This window comes from Zonotrichia albicollis, unplaced genomic scaffold (assembly GCF_047830755.1).
Source record: "Zonotrichia albicollis isolate bZonAlb1 unplaced genomic scaffold, bZonAlb1.hap1 Scaffold_83, whole genome shotgun sequence".
Classification (NCBI taxonomy): Eukaryota; Metazoa; Chordata; class Aves; order Passeriformes; family Passerellidae; genus Zonotrichia; species Zonotrichia albicollis.
Genome location: NW_027428460.1, coordinates 5,430,113 through 5,444,692, shown reverse-complemented (window position 1 = coordinate 5,444,692; position 14,580 = coordinate 5,430,113). Strand labels below are relative to the sequence as shown.

Genomic DNA, 14,580 nt, shown 5'->3' with positions numbered 1-14,580 from the left:
GACACTCGCAGCTTCAGACTCTGGGCTACCACCCTGCTGTCTCTCAGTCCTGATCAGAATTGATAACTGTGGTCAGAAGGCGCCGTCAAAGGCCCCTGAGGCTGGCAGTGTCCTGCCTGCACCAAGGAGCAGGACCTGGAAGATCTTCTGTCCCTGGAACTGGATTGCCTAAAAGAGCAACTCACCATCTGGTGACTGTCAGAAAACAGTTCTCAAGAAGATTTCTTTCAAATATTTTCCTTCAAAAAATATCCACTGGTCAGGATTATCAACCAAATGGTTTAGAAAAAGAAACCAGAGATGAACTAATAAGTGCTCTACTCTAGCACAGGTAGCAGACCCCATACATTCAGTAACAGACACAGAGCTGATGCACTCTGGGGGAAAATGCATCACCTGCCTGATGGCAGGGCCCTTGGGGAACCTGCAGGTCTGAGGCAGAAAATGGAAAAGGATGAAATGCATTCTTTTCCAGTTCTTTAGACACCCATTTCTCACCTCAGGTTTTGACCTAAAGCAATTCAGTGTGGACTATTGGGATTTGCTCCAGCCCAATTCCTTCGTGTTGGGTCTCAGTTTTCTCTTGCACACCTTGCATGGCAGAGGGCTGGTGGCTGCTGTGCTGCTGTTGGAAGGGTCGATGCACCCAGGTGTTTGTGAACGCTGCAGGTAGCAGAGATCTCCTGTCTGGGCTGGCTTTCACTGCCAGGGCCTAAAGCACTGCTTCTTTCTTCTCTGCTCTTTTGTCTCCAGGGCTTTCGGAGCCGTTTCTAAAGGACTCGACAGGGCCACTGGAGGAGAGGTCAGTGCCAACACGCCCAGCACTGCCGGTAGCTCTGCAGGGCTTTCCCCTCTGCTGGGAGCTGTGGCTGCAGCTCTGGGAGCCAGCAGAGCTTTCCTGCCCAGGCTGCTCCTCTGCAGGCAGAGCAGTGTCAGCCTGCAGAGCACAGCTGGGACAGACTTGGTCCTTCTCAAGTGCCCAAGGAATGCAAGGAGGGCAGCGGTGTCTGTCAGAGCAGGACACCCTGGCTTGGTCTTCATATCTGAAAGTGTGAATGCATCAGCTGCTGGAGACTGAGGCCCCATTAATCTTCATCCCAGAACAGGATCTTCAGACAGGAACATTATTTAGCTATTTTTCCATCCTGCCTTTCATCTTCAGAGGGAACATCAAGGCCTATTTAGGGAGAGATCCTGCTTGGGCTCAGTTTGGGGTATTAGTCCAACTTCAGCTGTTCACAGAGGGAGAGGGAGAGGAATGAGAAGATGGATGTCCAGAGCAAAGCTCTCTCCTAAATCCTGCAGTTGTGTTTGGGTCTGGTGTCAGTGACAGCCTGTGACAGGGATCACCTGAGCAATGAGTGTGTGTGTCTGCTTTGTTGTGCAATCCCAAACAGAGCAGTTGGATCTGAAATCATGACCAAATCCCATAGAATTGCTAAAGGGTTCCTGGCTGTTTTACTCTGTTTTCACAGAACCAGAATTACCTCCTGCTTGCAAAATGTGTTACAGTATTATTATTATTATTATTAATAATAATAATAATAATAATAATAATAATAATAATAATAATAATAATAATAGTGTTGAGGCCATTAGAGAAGACTGTAGGTGCAGAGAATGTTGTTAGAGCTTTGAGGCTGACAGCTGAGGGACCATTTCTGCAGAGCTTGCAAGGCCAAATGTCTCTGGCCATGTGTCCTGTAAGCAGCCCCCAGCTGGCAGAGCAATGGGCTGTGGGAATGGCCCTTGCTGAGCTCTGCTGTCCCATCCCAAGGTAGTTGGGTCCAGCCCGGCTCCGTCGCTCCAAAAAGACTCGCTCCGTGTTTGCTGTGGCCTCCTGCCACAGACTCCTGCAGTTAAAGGGCTGCAATGTCCCTTCAGGTGGCCATCAAGAAAATGAGTCTCAGAGGGCAGAACAGGGAACGAGCTGTGAATGAGATCCTGCTCCTGAAGGACAAGAAGAACCCCAACATTGTCAACTCTTTGGACAGGTGAGTGCTTCAGCTCTTATCCCGTGCCCGGGCCCTGCGTTAACCTTTCCTGGCATCCGGAGTCTGTAGCCTGTTTGGAAAATGCCTGACCCAGCCACATCTTCCCAAAACAACAGCCTGGCAGTTCACTCCCTCCAAGTGCTTTTGTTGCTTTGCTTTGGTTTTTCCTTCAAGTTCCTCCCCATTTGCTGTGTCTTCTAACAAGTGCTGATAAACCACAGCAGAAATTATTTCCCTTGGCTTCTTCTTCCCAGCCCTTTTCCATTGCTACAGTTGCCAGGAAGATCAGGTTCTTGTCTCTAGAAATGCCTCATTTGCCCAGTTTTCACTGGCCTTGCCTGTTTCTGAAGGGACTTTCTGAAAGGTTTTCTGGCTGCTTTTGTCCCAAGTGCTGCACAGCCTCCTCCCCTGGATAACCCTGGCAGTTGTGTTGCCTTGTTCTGCAGGGAATGGTGGAACTGATGAGTTCAGGAGCTGAACCAGCTGGGGCCAAGGGTTGTGGTTCCACATTGATCTGGGCTGTTGCTAAACTGCATTTTTCACCTGCTTGCCATCTAAGGCCTCTTCTTTCTCACAGGTGTCTCCTTCTCCTTTAGACTGTGCAGATTCCAAGGGCTGTGCAGCCTGGCAGGAATGTCTCTCCATCTGATTCTGTCCTCACTGACAATTGACCTGGAAACAAAACTCCACTCCAGGCTTTTCCATGGGGGAATTGAGCTCTGCATGCTCATCTCCATGCCATTGCTTTCCTCTTCCAGCTTCCTTGTTGATGGAGATCTCTGGCTGGTGATGGAATATATGGATGGAGGAACTTTGCAGGACGTTGTCAGACAGACACGCATGGCTGAAGGAGAGATGGCAGCTGTCAGTCGGGAGGTGAGGGATCCTGCTTGTCACTCCATGGCTGGGACACGATGGTCCTTCCAAACAGGGCGTGAGAACAGGAGTGGCTCCATGCTCAGGGCTTTCTTTCTGTGTTGTTTGTGTGAGCTGGAGAAGAAAGAGCCTCTGCAGTGAACGGCCTGCCAGCATCATTGCACTTCTGCTCTGTTCTTGTTCTCTCTCCTGCTGTTGTGGTACTCTCTGTCTGTTTTGGATTTGATTTGTTGTTCTCAGCTTTGCCTTGAACCGTTTGTCTGGAGCTTGTGTGCACTGCACTCCTGGCCTGTCACAGAAAAGCCGCTGCTGGCACAATTCTGAACTGTCCTTTCTTGTGTGATATATACCGGCCATTGGTTTTTGCCCTGGTGTTTCTTGTTCTCTCTCAGTGTCTGCAGGGCCTGGATTTCCTCCATTCAGAGCGGGTCATCCACAGGGATCTGAAGAGTTCCAACATCCTCCTGGGCATGGATGGCTCTGTCAGGGAATCAGTAAAAGCCACTGCATGAAAGCTGAGGGTTTCTTGAAGGGTCCAGTTCCATCTTTCCTTGGCTACAGCCCTGAGGGCTTTTCCAGCTGACTTCACTACTGCACTCTCAGACTGAGAGTGGGGAATCTTGGTGCTTGGTTTCCTCATTCCAGCTGCCTTTGACAGGGTTTGTTTCTGTTCTCAGCTGATTTTGGCCTCTGCGCTCAGCTCAGCCCTGAGCAGGACCAGCACAGCTCCATGGTGGGCACTGCTCACTGGATGGCCCCAGAAGTTGTGACCAGATCTCCTTATGGCCCCAAGGTGGACATCTGGGCCTTTGGCACTGTGACCATCGGGATGGTGGAAGGAGAACCTCCTTACTTCAGGGAAACGGCGGCCATGATAAGAGGCAAATTCTGCAGTGGCTGCAGAGGCCTGTGAGCACAGGGGGACCCTGCACTGGGAACAGCAGCTGGAGGTTTCTGCATATGGGAAGGGAATTCCCAGAGGACTCCAGCCTCTACACAGAAGAATAATCTTCAGTCTCCAACAATAATTTGCTTTAGGCTTTATGTTGTTGCAGCTCATCTGGCTGTGAGGATGACCTGGAAATATGAAGCAAGTGCATCAGGTCTAATGTTACCTTGCAAGAAAACCCCAAAGCAACCCCAAATCCCAGCCCCAAACCCAACAAGATTTCTGCAGGAGCTTCTAAAAGACATTTTGCAAGATGATCTCCCCCCTGATTCTTCTCACTGGGAAACTTGTTGAGAACATGAAGATGATTGTTTAACATCCCCATAGTCTAACATATTTCTTTCCTAGTCCAAGCTACTTTCTCTGTGTCACCAAGCCTGAGCTTTCAGCATCACGAACCTCCTGTTTCTTGCCTGGCAGTTTCTGGGATGGGGCAGCAGGAATGCATTTACTTGAGTGTCAGTGGCACTGCAGAGATGTACTTGATGTAAGAATCCTCTGAAATAACACTGGCAGACCACACTGACTCTGGAAAATGGCCTGTAAAGCTGGTGTCCACATTTGAAGAAGCAAAATGTGTTATTTCTGATGGAGGTTCCTACTAACAGAGTCAGCCAATGCAACTGGCTCTCAAGGCGAGATCATTTGGATGTTGCAGTGGCTGTGGCAGCCCCAGGGTTTGGGTTTTTTGGCTGGCATAGCAAAATGAGCTGTGAGCAGCATCTGTGGCAGGGAGGAAAGTGCCCCTGGAGCTGGGGCTGAGGCCCGGGGTGGATGTGAGCCCGTGTGGGTGTGAAGGGAGCTGGCAGAGCGCTGAGTTTGCTTTCCCTGCAGGCTCGCGCTCGGATCCGGCAGAACGGGAGCCCGCAGCTGCAGCAGCCCCGGCGCCTGTCGGCTCTGCTGCGGGACTGCCTCGAGTGCAGCCTGGAGCCGGACGAGGAGCGGCGCTGGGCTGCCCAGGAGCTGCTGCAGCTGAGGGCCAGGGGCTGCAGGGGAAGCAGCAGCGCCAGGGAGGGGTTTTCTTGTGGGGCCCCCTCCGACAGTCTCCAGTCTGGCTGCGTTCCACAGGCAGAGCAAGCAGAATCCTCGCCTGCTGTGGCTTGGCAGGCTCCTTTGGAGCTCATCTGGGCCTGGTGCCCCACAGCGAGCAGGGACATCTTCAAGCAGCTCAGGGGGCCCAGAGCCCTGCCTGACCTGAGCTTGGATGGTTCCAGGGAGGAGGCACCTCCCACATCTCTGGGCACCTTCTGTCAGTGTTTCCCCACTCCGCTGGTTAAAAAATTCTTCCTTAGATCTAACCTGAGCCGGCTTCCCTCTCCTGAGTTTCAAACCATGTCCCTTTGTCCTGTTGCAACAGAGCCTGTGAGGAACTTGACTCTGGAAAGTAACAGTTCATTTCTTTCCTTTGTATCCTTTGGGCAGCACCCATTTTTATCATCAGCCAAGCCTCTCTCCAGCCTGAACCCTCTGATCACTGCAGCAAAGCAACTGAGGGAGCAGCGGAGGAGATGAAGCCCTTGAGGACAGCTTTCAGTTACAGTAGTCAGGACAACTAGTTATTTATGGCAGTTAGCACTGGTAGTCAGTTATGGTAGTTAGCAGTTGTAGTTAGTTTACAGTAGTTAGGACAGCCTGTTTGTTATGGCAGTTTTTTGAATAAAAATTCTCTTAACCCTCAACTGCCTTGCCTTGTCCCTTCCTCCTCCCGCTGTGCCTCAGCTGCCCGGAGCAATGTGAGGGGAGAGCGGGCCCAGCCTGGCCCAGAGCTGAGCCCCAGCAGAGCCCTGGCAGAGCCCAGAGCAGCCTCGGCACCTGCAGAGTCAGCCTGGAAGGAGGCGCTTGGAGCCTTCTGGGCTGCACCCGGCTCTTGGTTACAAACTGCGTGTGCTGGAAACTGCCACCGGCTCTGCATGAGAGCAGAAGGGGCCCGGGGAAGGCCCAAGTGCTCCATGCAAGGGAAAACCTGCCCTGGCTTTGTTATAAATAACTGGGTAGTGTTGGCTTTTGCTATGATGTATTGACTTCTGCAAAATATTCTTAATCACACCGAGTTTGATAGAGTACAGTTTGCAATCACTTTTAACTCCTTTTCCTACAGTATAATTTTTCAGCTTTTTGTGGCCAATGCCCTGGCCCCTGTGTAGCTCATATCCTCAGAACATCATTTGTGGATGATATTTTAGTCTGTGGACAGAGTGAAAAACATACATTATAGTTTTGACTTTTGCAAAATATTACAGTGGATGCCATATGTTGTCCATTATAATGTTAACTTTTGCAGAAATAGCTGTAGTTGTGAAATAATAACTGCTTTTATTTTTGTAAATAACTGACAATAATAACTCAGAGATGGTTGTGAAGTAGCTGATGTTCATTTCAAGTACTCGTGGAAATAGCTAAAACCCTCTGCATGGTCAGATAACATTTCAGGAAGGGATGTGATGAGGACCCCTGCCACTGACCCTTCCACTGTCAATAACTGTCACCTGCTGAAACCACAGAACAGGGGCCCTTGTGAGGCAGTGACACACAACCCTCAATACAGCAATCCACGATTCCTGCACGTGCTCTAAAATGGCGAGTTGGGGGTCAACCCAACCTAAAGAATTCCTGGAACATGTAAATGAGTTCAAATAAATGTTTGAATATGTATAGCCATTATGAATATGTATTTGAACAACAAAATGGAAAAACTAGACAAGAAGAGTTGCTGTGGTTAACCGGTGTGCCTCTGGCCATCGCCAAGCACCCAGTGCTGTTACTGATTTGTCCCTTATTATTCCTTATTAAACTTTCAAAAATTCTAAAGAGTGAGGCTCCTTTCTCACAAAACCCAAGGTGCTCACCCCTTGTTCTTCCCCCAAAGCCAGGATTTCTCAATCCTAAACTTCGGACGGAGGAGAAGGAGGCTGCAAGGAAAAGGAAGATGCACTGGTGTGGAGTCCCATGGGAGTCTTAATCTCCCACCCAAGGGGGACTGGTCCCCAACAAGAAGAGTAGATTTCAAGGTTATGGTGAGAAGCTTGCTTCTCCCATAGATCTCTGCAGGCACATGCTGATTTATGGAAAGTTATGTTACCCCAATTGCTCGTTTGCCTAATTACCCTAGTTCAACCCCTGTTACCCATTTGTGGTTAGTCCTTAGAATGGTCTCCCTCTCTGTCCCTCCATTGGCTCTAATTTACTGCATTCCTCTGCCCCTGTTTCCCCATTAGCTGACTCAACCCTTAACCCCTCCTTTGCCCCATTTCCCCCATATCCATTGGCCCTGACCCTCAGCTCCACCCTCACTACCCCATATAAAAACCCCCTGTGCCCTCAGCTTGAACCCTGTCTTTGTCCCTGGGCCCTGTTCAGCTCTGTGCCCTGTTCCTGTACCAATAAACCCAGTTTGCTGCAGATCATACCCAGACCCATCCTGCCGACTTTGTCAGCTTTATAAAGCAGCCATGAGCTTCGGGCTTCGGAGTGCCGGACGCTCCAAGGGCCTCGGCAGCGCCAGGACGCTCCAGGCTGGGACAGCCAGGCAGGGCAGGAGGAATCACTGCCCCTTTCCCCTCTCTGCTGCTCCATCTCCCAGCCCAGCATCGCTGCAGGACAGCCTCACTGCCAACGCCATCCTGCCAGGGATGGACTGGGGGGATCTCCTTCCCCTTCCCTCTGGCATGGAGGCAAATCCCATCTTCTCCTTGTGCACCCTCCTTCCTCTCTTCATTCTGTCCTTCATCCATCCACGTTCCTTTCCCATTTCCTTCCTCCTTTGTTCCTTCTTGTTCCTTGCTCTCCTCCTGCCTTTTCCTTTGCCCTTCTCCCTGTCTCTTCCTCTCCTTGTCCTTCCTCCCCCAAGCACTGAGCTGCAGACAGAGACAAGGGAGAACAAAACCCTGCCACAGAACCTCGTGGAAGAGGCCATTTGGAACGGCTCCACAGTGCAGGAATCCAACGGGGAGGAAAAGCGCCAGAGATCCCACACGAGGAGGGGTTGCAAAAGCAGCCCGGGGAGCTGTGAGGAGGTAAAACCCTCCATGTGCTGGGAAGGGTTTGGGGACTGTGAGAAGAGCTTCACGCAGGGCTCAGCCTATTCCTGGTGTCTCCAAATACGCCAGTGCCAGATGCAGAGATCCATGGGGCTGCAGCGATCCCCCTGAAGATCCATGGGGCTGCAGAGATCCCCCTGCAGATCCATGGGGTTGCAGAGATCCCCCTGCAGCCCCCGGAGCAGCCACGCTGAGCATGGCGACGCCTGAGAGGAGGCTGTGACCCCATGGCCAGAGGGCCCCGCTGGAGCAGCTTGTCCCGGCAGGACTGACCCCGGGGCACAGTGACCCACGCTGCAGCACTTGGAGGGGACTGTGCCCCGTGGGATGGACTCAGCTTGGAGAAGTTCCTGGAGAAGTCTCCGGTGGGAGAGAGCCCAGGGTGCAGCAGGGGAACGACTCCTGTCCCTGAGCAGAGGGAGAAGCCCCGGGGCATGAACTGAGCCCGGCCCCATTCCCTGTCTGCGGCACTGCCAGGGTAGGAGGTGCAGCTGGGAGGAGGGAGGTGTGGGGGAAAGATGGATTTAAGGGTCTACACTTACTCCTCACTATCCTGCTTTGAGTTTTTGGAGTTTTCCGCCAGAAATCTCTCCCCTCCCCCACTCATCCACAGGGGTTTGGGGCGGTTTTCCCTTTTTGGGGGAAACCAAAGCGATGCCCTGATGCTCCTAATTAGGATAGGAGAAGTGAGGCTCCACGGCTTCCCGCTGAGCCGGAGCCATCGGAGCCGCAGTGCCGGGAAAGCCGTGGCGGGAGGTGCGGAGAAGTTTGTTTGTGTTTTCAGCTCAATCCCCTCGGGCCCGGGCCCGTTCCAGGGCTGTTCCTCAGCTCCGGCTCCGCCCTCACGCAGCCCAGGGGCCCAGAGAGCGCGGGGCGGGGCTGTGCCGTTCGCAGAGCCCGCCCCTGGCTGGGATTGGGCGATGGTGCCGTCAGTCGTGGTTGTGGGGCGCTGATTGGTGGGAGCGGGGCGGAGCAGGGCCCCGGTGGCAGGCTGAGGGCGGCCGTGGCTGGGCAGTGGCGCCATTGTCGGGGGCGTGTGTGTGGCCCCGCGAGAGGCGGCAGCGTCCGGAGCGCGCTGAGGCGGCGGCGGAGCTCGGAGGCGGCCGCAGTGCAGGTGGGAGCCGCGCTGGGTTGTGCAGGGGCTCGGGGCCGGCTGCGGGCCTCGGGGGGTGGCGGGGGCTCAGGCAGGTTCGTTGTGCCGTGTCCGGCCCGTGTTGCCGCTGGCATGAGGGCGCTGCGGGAGCGGCTGCCCGCGGTCTCCTTGCGGCCGCTGCCTCGGCTGGAGCCGCTGCCGGAGCAGCGCTGGCTCGGCCCGGTTGCTGTGGCTGGGACAGAGGGGGCTGCCCCGTGCCCGGGGCTGTGCAGGAAATTCCCGTGGCCGGAGGTTTCTGTGCCCAGAGGAGACAGAGGAGTCCTTTAAAAGTGACTTTATTGCTGAGCAGAGAGAGAGGCCGTGGGGCATTTGCCGTGCGCTCTCTGCCATTGTTGTAGTTCGCAGCCTCCTTTTTGTCCTCATTTTCCCGGCCTCATCTCCCTCTCCCTTTGCCCACTGGCTGAGGTGTTTGGAAGGTTCAGACCTCCCGATCTGCCAACTGCACGTCCTTGTTAATGTGCACCCCCACTTTTGTAAAACAGCCGATATTCATGACTCTGTAAAATCCTTGTTCTTCTGGAAGTTCAGGAATTTAGCAGGACTTTCTGTGAGCAGCAATCCATGTTAATTAGTAACATTTATTGAAGCTGGTGGTTTCACCCGTTACTTTCTTATCTACGAGTCCCTGGCCCATCGCTCACCTGGTGAATGAGCTGCACTCTCAAGGTGTGGAGCATGGTAACTAGATGAGAGTTGCTATAGCACATCAGAGGAGAAACAGCATTCGTTTAACCCATGGTCTGCCGGGGAGCCACAAAACCGTGTCCCATTCCCATTCTTTCCGCAATTGAATCCGTACATGAGCTGCTTTCCTATTTCCTTTGTTATCTGTTTCACCACTTTTCCTTTATCATCTATTTGCCAACAGCAGTTTGTGTCATGTAATTTTCCACAAACTCCTCCTTTTTCTGCTAACAGATGATCTGATCCCATCCCATGGTTAAGTGTACTGTTCCTCATTTCAGTGGATTGGTTGGCAGGAAGGTCAGGAGATGGAGCTGTCTGGTTGGTTATTATTCCCAGGACAGCTTGTAATCTAATAATGCCATTGAAATGAGAAATGGGTTCTGTGGCTCCTGATATGAATTGGTTCGGGTTCCCAGGGCCTGGTCCATGGTCTTGTAGGATTTGTTCTTGTAGCCTTTCAGCTTTTCCCCATTTTTGGCCGCTCTCTCCAGCCAGGGCTGCATCAATTGACTGCTTTTGTCTAACTAAATCATAAAATCCTTGGATTCCCAACTGATTTCCTTGAATTTTTGGTAGCAAAAATCCCCAGTGCTCTCATATACCCTATATAACACAGACAGTGACAGCACATGTTGGAGTGGGCAGAGGGATGATTCCCCTCCATTTATTTATAGTGAAGTTTTCCCAGCATTCTCCATTTGCTGTTTCCCTTTGCAGCTTCACCCGTTTGTGTTGCAGGGTCAGATATCCTCCCCCTGGGCTCTGCCTTGAGCTGTGCAAATTCCATCAGTGCCAGCAGGCAGAGCTTGGGGTGAGGGGCAGAGGGACTCAGCCCAATTCCTGCCCCGGGCAAGAGACCCAAGGTGCATTGTCCACACTTTGCCCAGCAGTGTTCATTTGCATTTCTAAAGCTCCTCTGCAGGCTGCCTGGAATGGAGCTTCTCTTCCAGGGCAGCCATCTGGTGTGTCACATGTGCCCCATCAGAATCTGCTTTTTCAAAATAAATTATTAACTGTTTACCAGTTAAAAGTACAATGGTTAAAGTTCTTCAATTTTGCAAAATGCGACATAAAGGCGAACATGGAAAAACCCAGACCCAAACTTGATTCTCACACTTCTGTCCCAAACCTTCCTAAAAATGTAAAGTGGGAATATTAAGCAAAATTTTTCTCATATCGTTATTTTGTCGCTGAAAGAATCTCTTTAGTGTTAGAGAGTCAAGGCATTCCTTGGTTCTGGCCTGCATGTACAACAGAAGTAAATTCTTTCACAAATAGCTCAGTTGTGCAGAGAAAATCATTCCATGCCATGTGAGTTTTACTCGTTTTATCCTAGACTTTACGTAGTGTGAACCAATCTAAATCCACTGCCTTAATGTTCATTGCTTCCAAGTTGTGTAAGTTTTTAGTATTTGGTTTCCTGTAGGACCCGGATTTCTTCCCCTCTGATGTGAATTTGGTCTCCACACTCCTGGATTTCCTTCTCAGCCTTTTCCAGCCCAGGTGTCTCCAGCTCTGCCTGGGGCAGTGTCTGGGGTAGCTGTTGGTTGCTGTTTGCTGCTGGGCAATGTTGATGTTTTGTTGCTGGTCGTTATCTCTGTTGGTATCTTTTGTGCTGTTCCCAGTCTGTTCAGATGTTAAACTCATCTCCATTGAGTGGTGTAACACCCCTTAAAAAAAAACCTTTAAAATTCCTTTCCCCAAGGCAAAGACAAACCAAGCCTGAGCAGAGAAATAAGGTTTAAAATAACCGAAATCGGTACATTTTGCAGTGCTGCAATGGCAGGCAGCCCAGAGTGTGGGTGTGAGTGAGCCCCAGAGTGGAATTGTGCCCTGGTGTTCCCCAGCAGCTGTGGCAGTGCAGGCCCAGGCAGCGCTGAAGCTGCAGCAGTGGCAGCAAGGCTTGGCCCCAGTGGCTGGAGATGGCAGAGGAGGGTGGCCAGGATTGCAGAGGATTCCAGCCGAGGATCTGTGGGCAGGCGCAGGGGCTTGGCCGCTGTGGAGCCATGGCTGCTGCTGCGTTTCCTTCAGGGCAGGCTCAGGGGCGGCTTCCCATCCTCCTGCTGCGGGCGGGAAGTGCATATCTCCGGGGCTTCAGAGCCCTTGAGGCCAGGCTGAGGGGTCCGCCCCAGTTGAGCTGTGCTGGCGGCTGTTTGTGGCCTCAGGGACACTTGGCATGGGCCCCTTGGCCACCAGTGGTGCTGCTTTGCACTCCTTAGGCAGGAGCCGATGTCCTGGCTGGGTGTTGGCAGCAGCAAAGTGCCAGGGCAGGCTGTGTGCCAGCCCAGCTTCCTGTGGGAGAATATCCCTGGATATCTGCTCCAGTGGTTGCTGAAGCAGTGAGAATTGCTTTTGCCCCCCTGTTAGGTGCCATGGTGTCAGCAGAAGATATTGAAGCCTTCCTGCTCAGGGCATTTCAGTGCCAGGCTCTCACAAGCACCCACAGCTGCACGGGTTGAGCTGAGCATGGGGCGGTGACCTGCACTGTGTCTGATTCCCCTTCCTTAATAACAGCCTGTCTTGTAGCTCTTATCCCTTCTGATGCCCCTGCAGAGCCATCCACAAACACATTTTCTCCCTCAGGCCAGGGAATGTCCCATCATCAATCTGTCCCAGCCTGGGTTTGGAGCTCTGTGCCTTGAGTGCAGTCCTGGGTTCCTTGCCAGCCCCTCTCCAGGCTGTTCAAACAGGAGGCTGGGTTAAACCCTTGCCCTGTCCTCAGTTCTGAATCCTCCTGTGCCATTGAACAAGTTTCATACTGTAATAACTGAGCCCTGCTCACCCAAGTAGAGGCTTTTGGTTGTCAAATCTTTAACTTGATGCCAGACTTGAACTGTAGGAGATCCTATATAGAGTTGAATATATTAGCACAAGAATTCCTTTGGCAAGACCCTGTTTAACATCCACCTATAATTCAAATTCTTTTTCGCTGTCTGGAAGGCCCAGGCCAGCCGCCTCAGTTAATCTTTATTTTAACACTTCAAAATTCTTTGTTTCCTTCTCTTGTCCATCCATCCAGTTTGTTGACTGGCAGGATAGGAGTGTTCTAGGGAGCCATCCTTGGCTCCAAAAGCCCTGCCTTTAACGGGGGCTCAATACCGGGCTGTAAGCCCTTCCTTCCCTCTCTTGGAACAGGGTATTGGTTTTGGAAACCACCTGTCCTGGTTGCTTTAAAGGAATTTGTAGAGGCTCCATATCTAATTTTCCCTCTTTCCCTGGGACTGCCCCGCTTTGGGGTTCACTTCAGCATAGGCCTTGTCAATCTTTTCACTCAGAGGTAGAAAACAACTAGCCTCTGTATCTCCTTTTACAGTATTAAAATCCAGCTCACAAATTCCTTCCTAGTTAATTACAACCACAGGAGGAAGAAAAAGCAATTCATTTAATTCAAACCGATCCACCACAGCATCTAATAGTGGTTGAACAAATCATACCTGCTCATCTTTCCCACTCATTCCATTAAAAATTAAAATATTCCTTTACTAATTTCCCCCTTAGGTCTAAGATTCAGAGTGCATTGAGAGGCCCCTGTGTCCATCAGGAAATGCCTCCTCTCAATGCAGACCCACCCTGAATGTTCTCAAGGGCTGCAGTGTGGAGGGTCCCTGGTGTGATGGAAGCTGTGACAGCCCTGCCAATCCGTGTCCATGAAGGGGTGGACTTGCTGGTGCTGAGGGTGCTGCTGTCTGTGCTTGCAGTGTCCTTGTGCCCTGCAGCTGGAGCCCTGGTTCCTTGCCAGGGGCTGTTTGGGTGGGCTCTCCCCTGCCAAGGAGGGCAATGCCTCTGCCAGGTGCTTGTGGCCGAGCCCGTGCCCTGGGTGCTGGGGCCCCCTTGGGCGCTGGGGTTGATCCCTCAGGAGCTGTAGGAACTGTGCCCTGGCCTTTGCCTTCAGCTTGGCCTTTTGCTGCTCCCTTCTTGCACTCACCTGCTGTCCCTTTGTGCCCAAGTGCTGCAGGGCCTTCTTGTGCCCCTCCTGCAGCCCCCTCAGTGCCTGTGGGTGCTTGTCTTGCTTTACCAGAGAGGTGTCTGCTCGGGAAGGCAGAAAAAGCCTCTCTTGGAATGGAGAATGCAAACCCCTCCCTCTTAATTTTTAGACTAGTGAAACCAAAGGGGTCTCAGGCAAAGATATGGGAATAGGAATACCAGTTCTTTACTAGTGTGTATAATAAAGCAAACAAACACCAACAGCTGCGGCACTGACAGCAAACAGAGCCCGGAGCCAGTCCCGGCCTTTGGGCTGCGGCGCTTTCCCCTTGGGTGCAGTTCCGGGCACGGCCGGCAGGGGCGCTGGTGGCTCCCGCGGGGCGGGGCAGCGCATCCCTCCCATAGGACCTCTGAACGGAAATAGAGCAATCCCTTCATCTAACTCTTTCATTTTTTTACCTTCTATGGCCTTTCTCCCGTGTTTTGGGAATGAATTTGGAGAGGGCTGCCTTTTAACTGAGCTCCTAGTGTTTGGATAAGGTGCTTTCTCTAGAGAGAGAGAGAGTTTCCATGAACAGCCGGAGCTGTGGTTACCAAGGGGACGTAACTCAGAGCAGGACGGGGTCAGGGGAGGATATCCCGCCGAGGCTCGGTGGGAGTGTGGGCAGGGTCTGCTGCCGGAATCGGCAGAGGGGGATCTTCCCGTGGAGCCCGAGGCGGAGCGTGGGCAGCGCCCCCATGGCTGATGGCGGCTGATCCGGCAGCTCCCGGCAGAGCAAAGGCAGGTGGGAGAGCCCGGCAGCAGCGGCGGTGCCCAGCGCAGGTGGCACGGGCAGGGCAGCCGGGGATGGGATGGCTGGGACCCCCCCTGGGTGCGGTGGGCGCGGTGAGCTCGGAGCAGGCGGCAGGACAGAGCAACCCCCATCTTCCCCAGCATGGGCGGCAGAGCGGCCGCGGGCC

The 14,580-nt window shown here is 52.6% G+C and overlaps 1 protein-coding gene and 1 pseudogene across 1 annotated transcript in view; both read left to right on the top strand.

Annotated features, from left to right (window-relative positions):
• Positions 1-640: 640 nt before the first annotated feature.
• On the top strand, positions 641-8,144 carry LOC141728051 (serine/threonine-protein kinase PAK 1-like; annotated as a pseudogene).
• Positions 8,145-8,518: 374 nt separating this feature from the next.
• The window catches only part of LOC102065316 (uncharacterized), a 603,976-nt gene continuing 597,914 nt past the window's right edge, over positions 8,519-14,580 (top strand). The window contains exons 1-2 of the mRNA XM_074534351.1: positions 8,519-8,612; positions 8,872-8,970. Of these exons, the coding sequence (XP_074390452.1) occupies positions 8,519-8,612; positions 8,872-8,970 (193 nt within the window). The remainder of the gene's footprint in view (positions 8,613-8,871; positions 8,971-14,580) is intronic.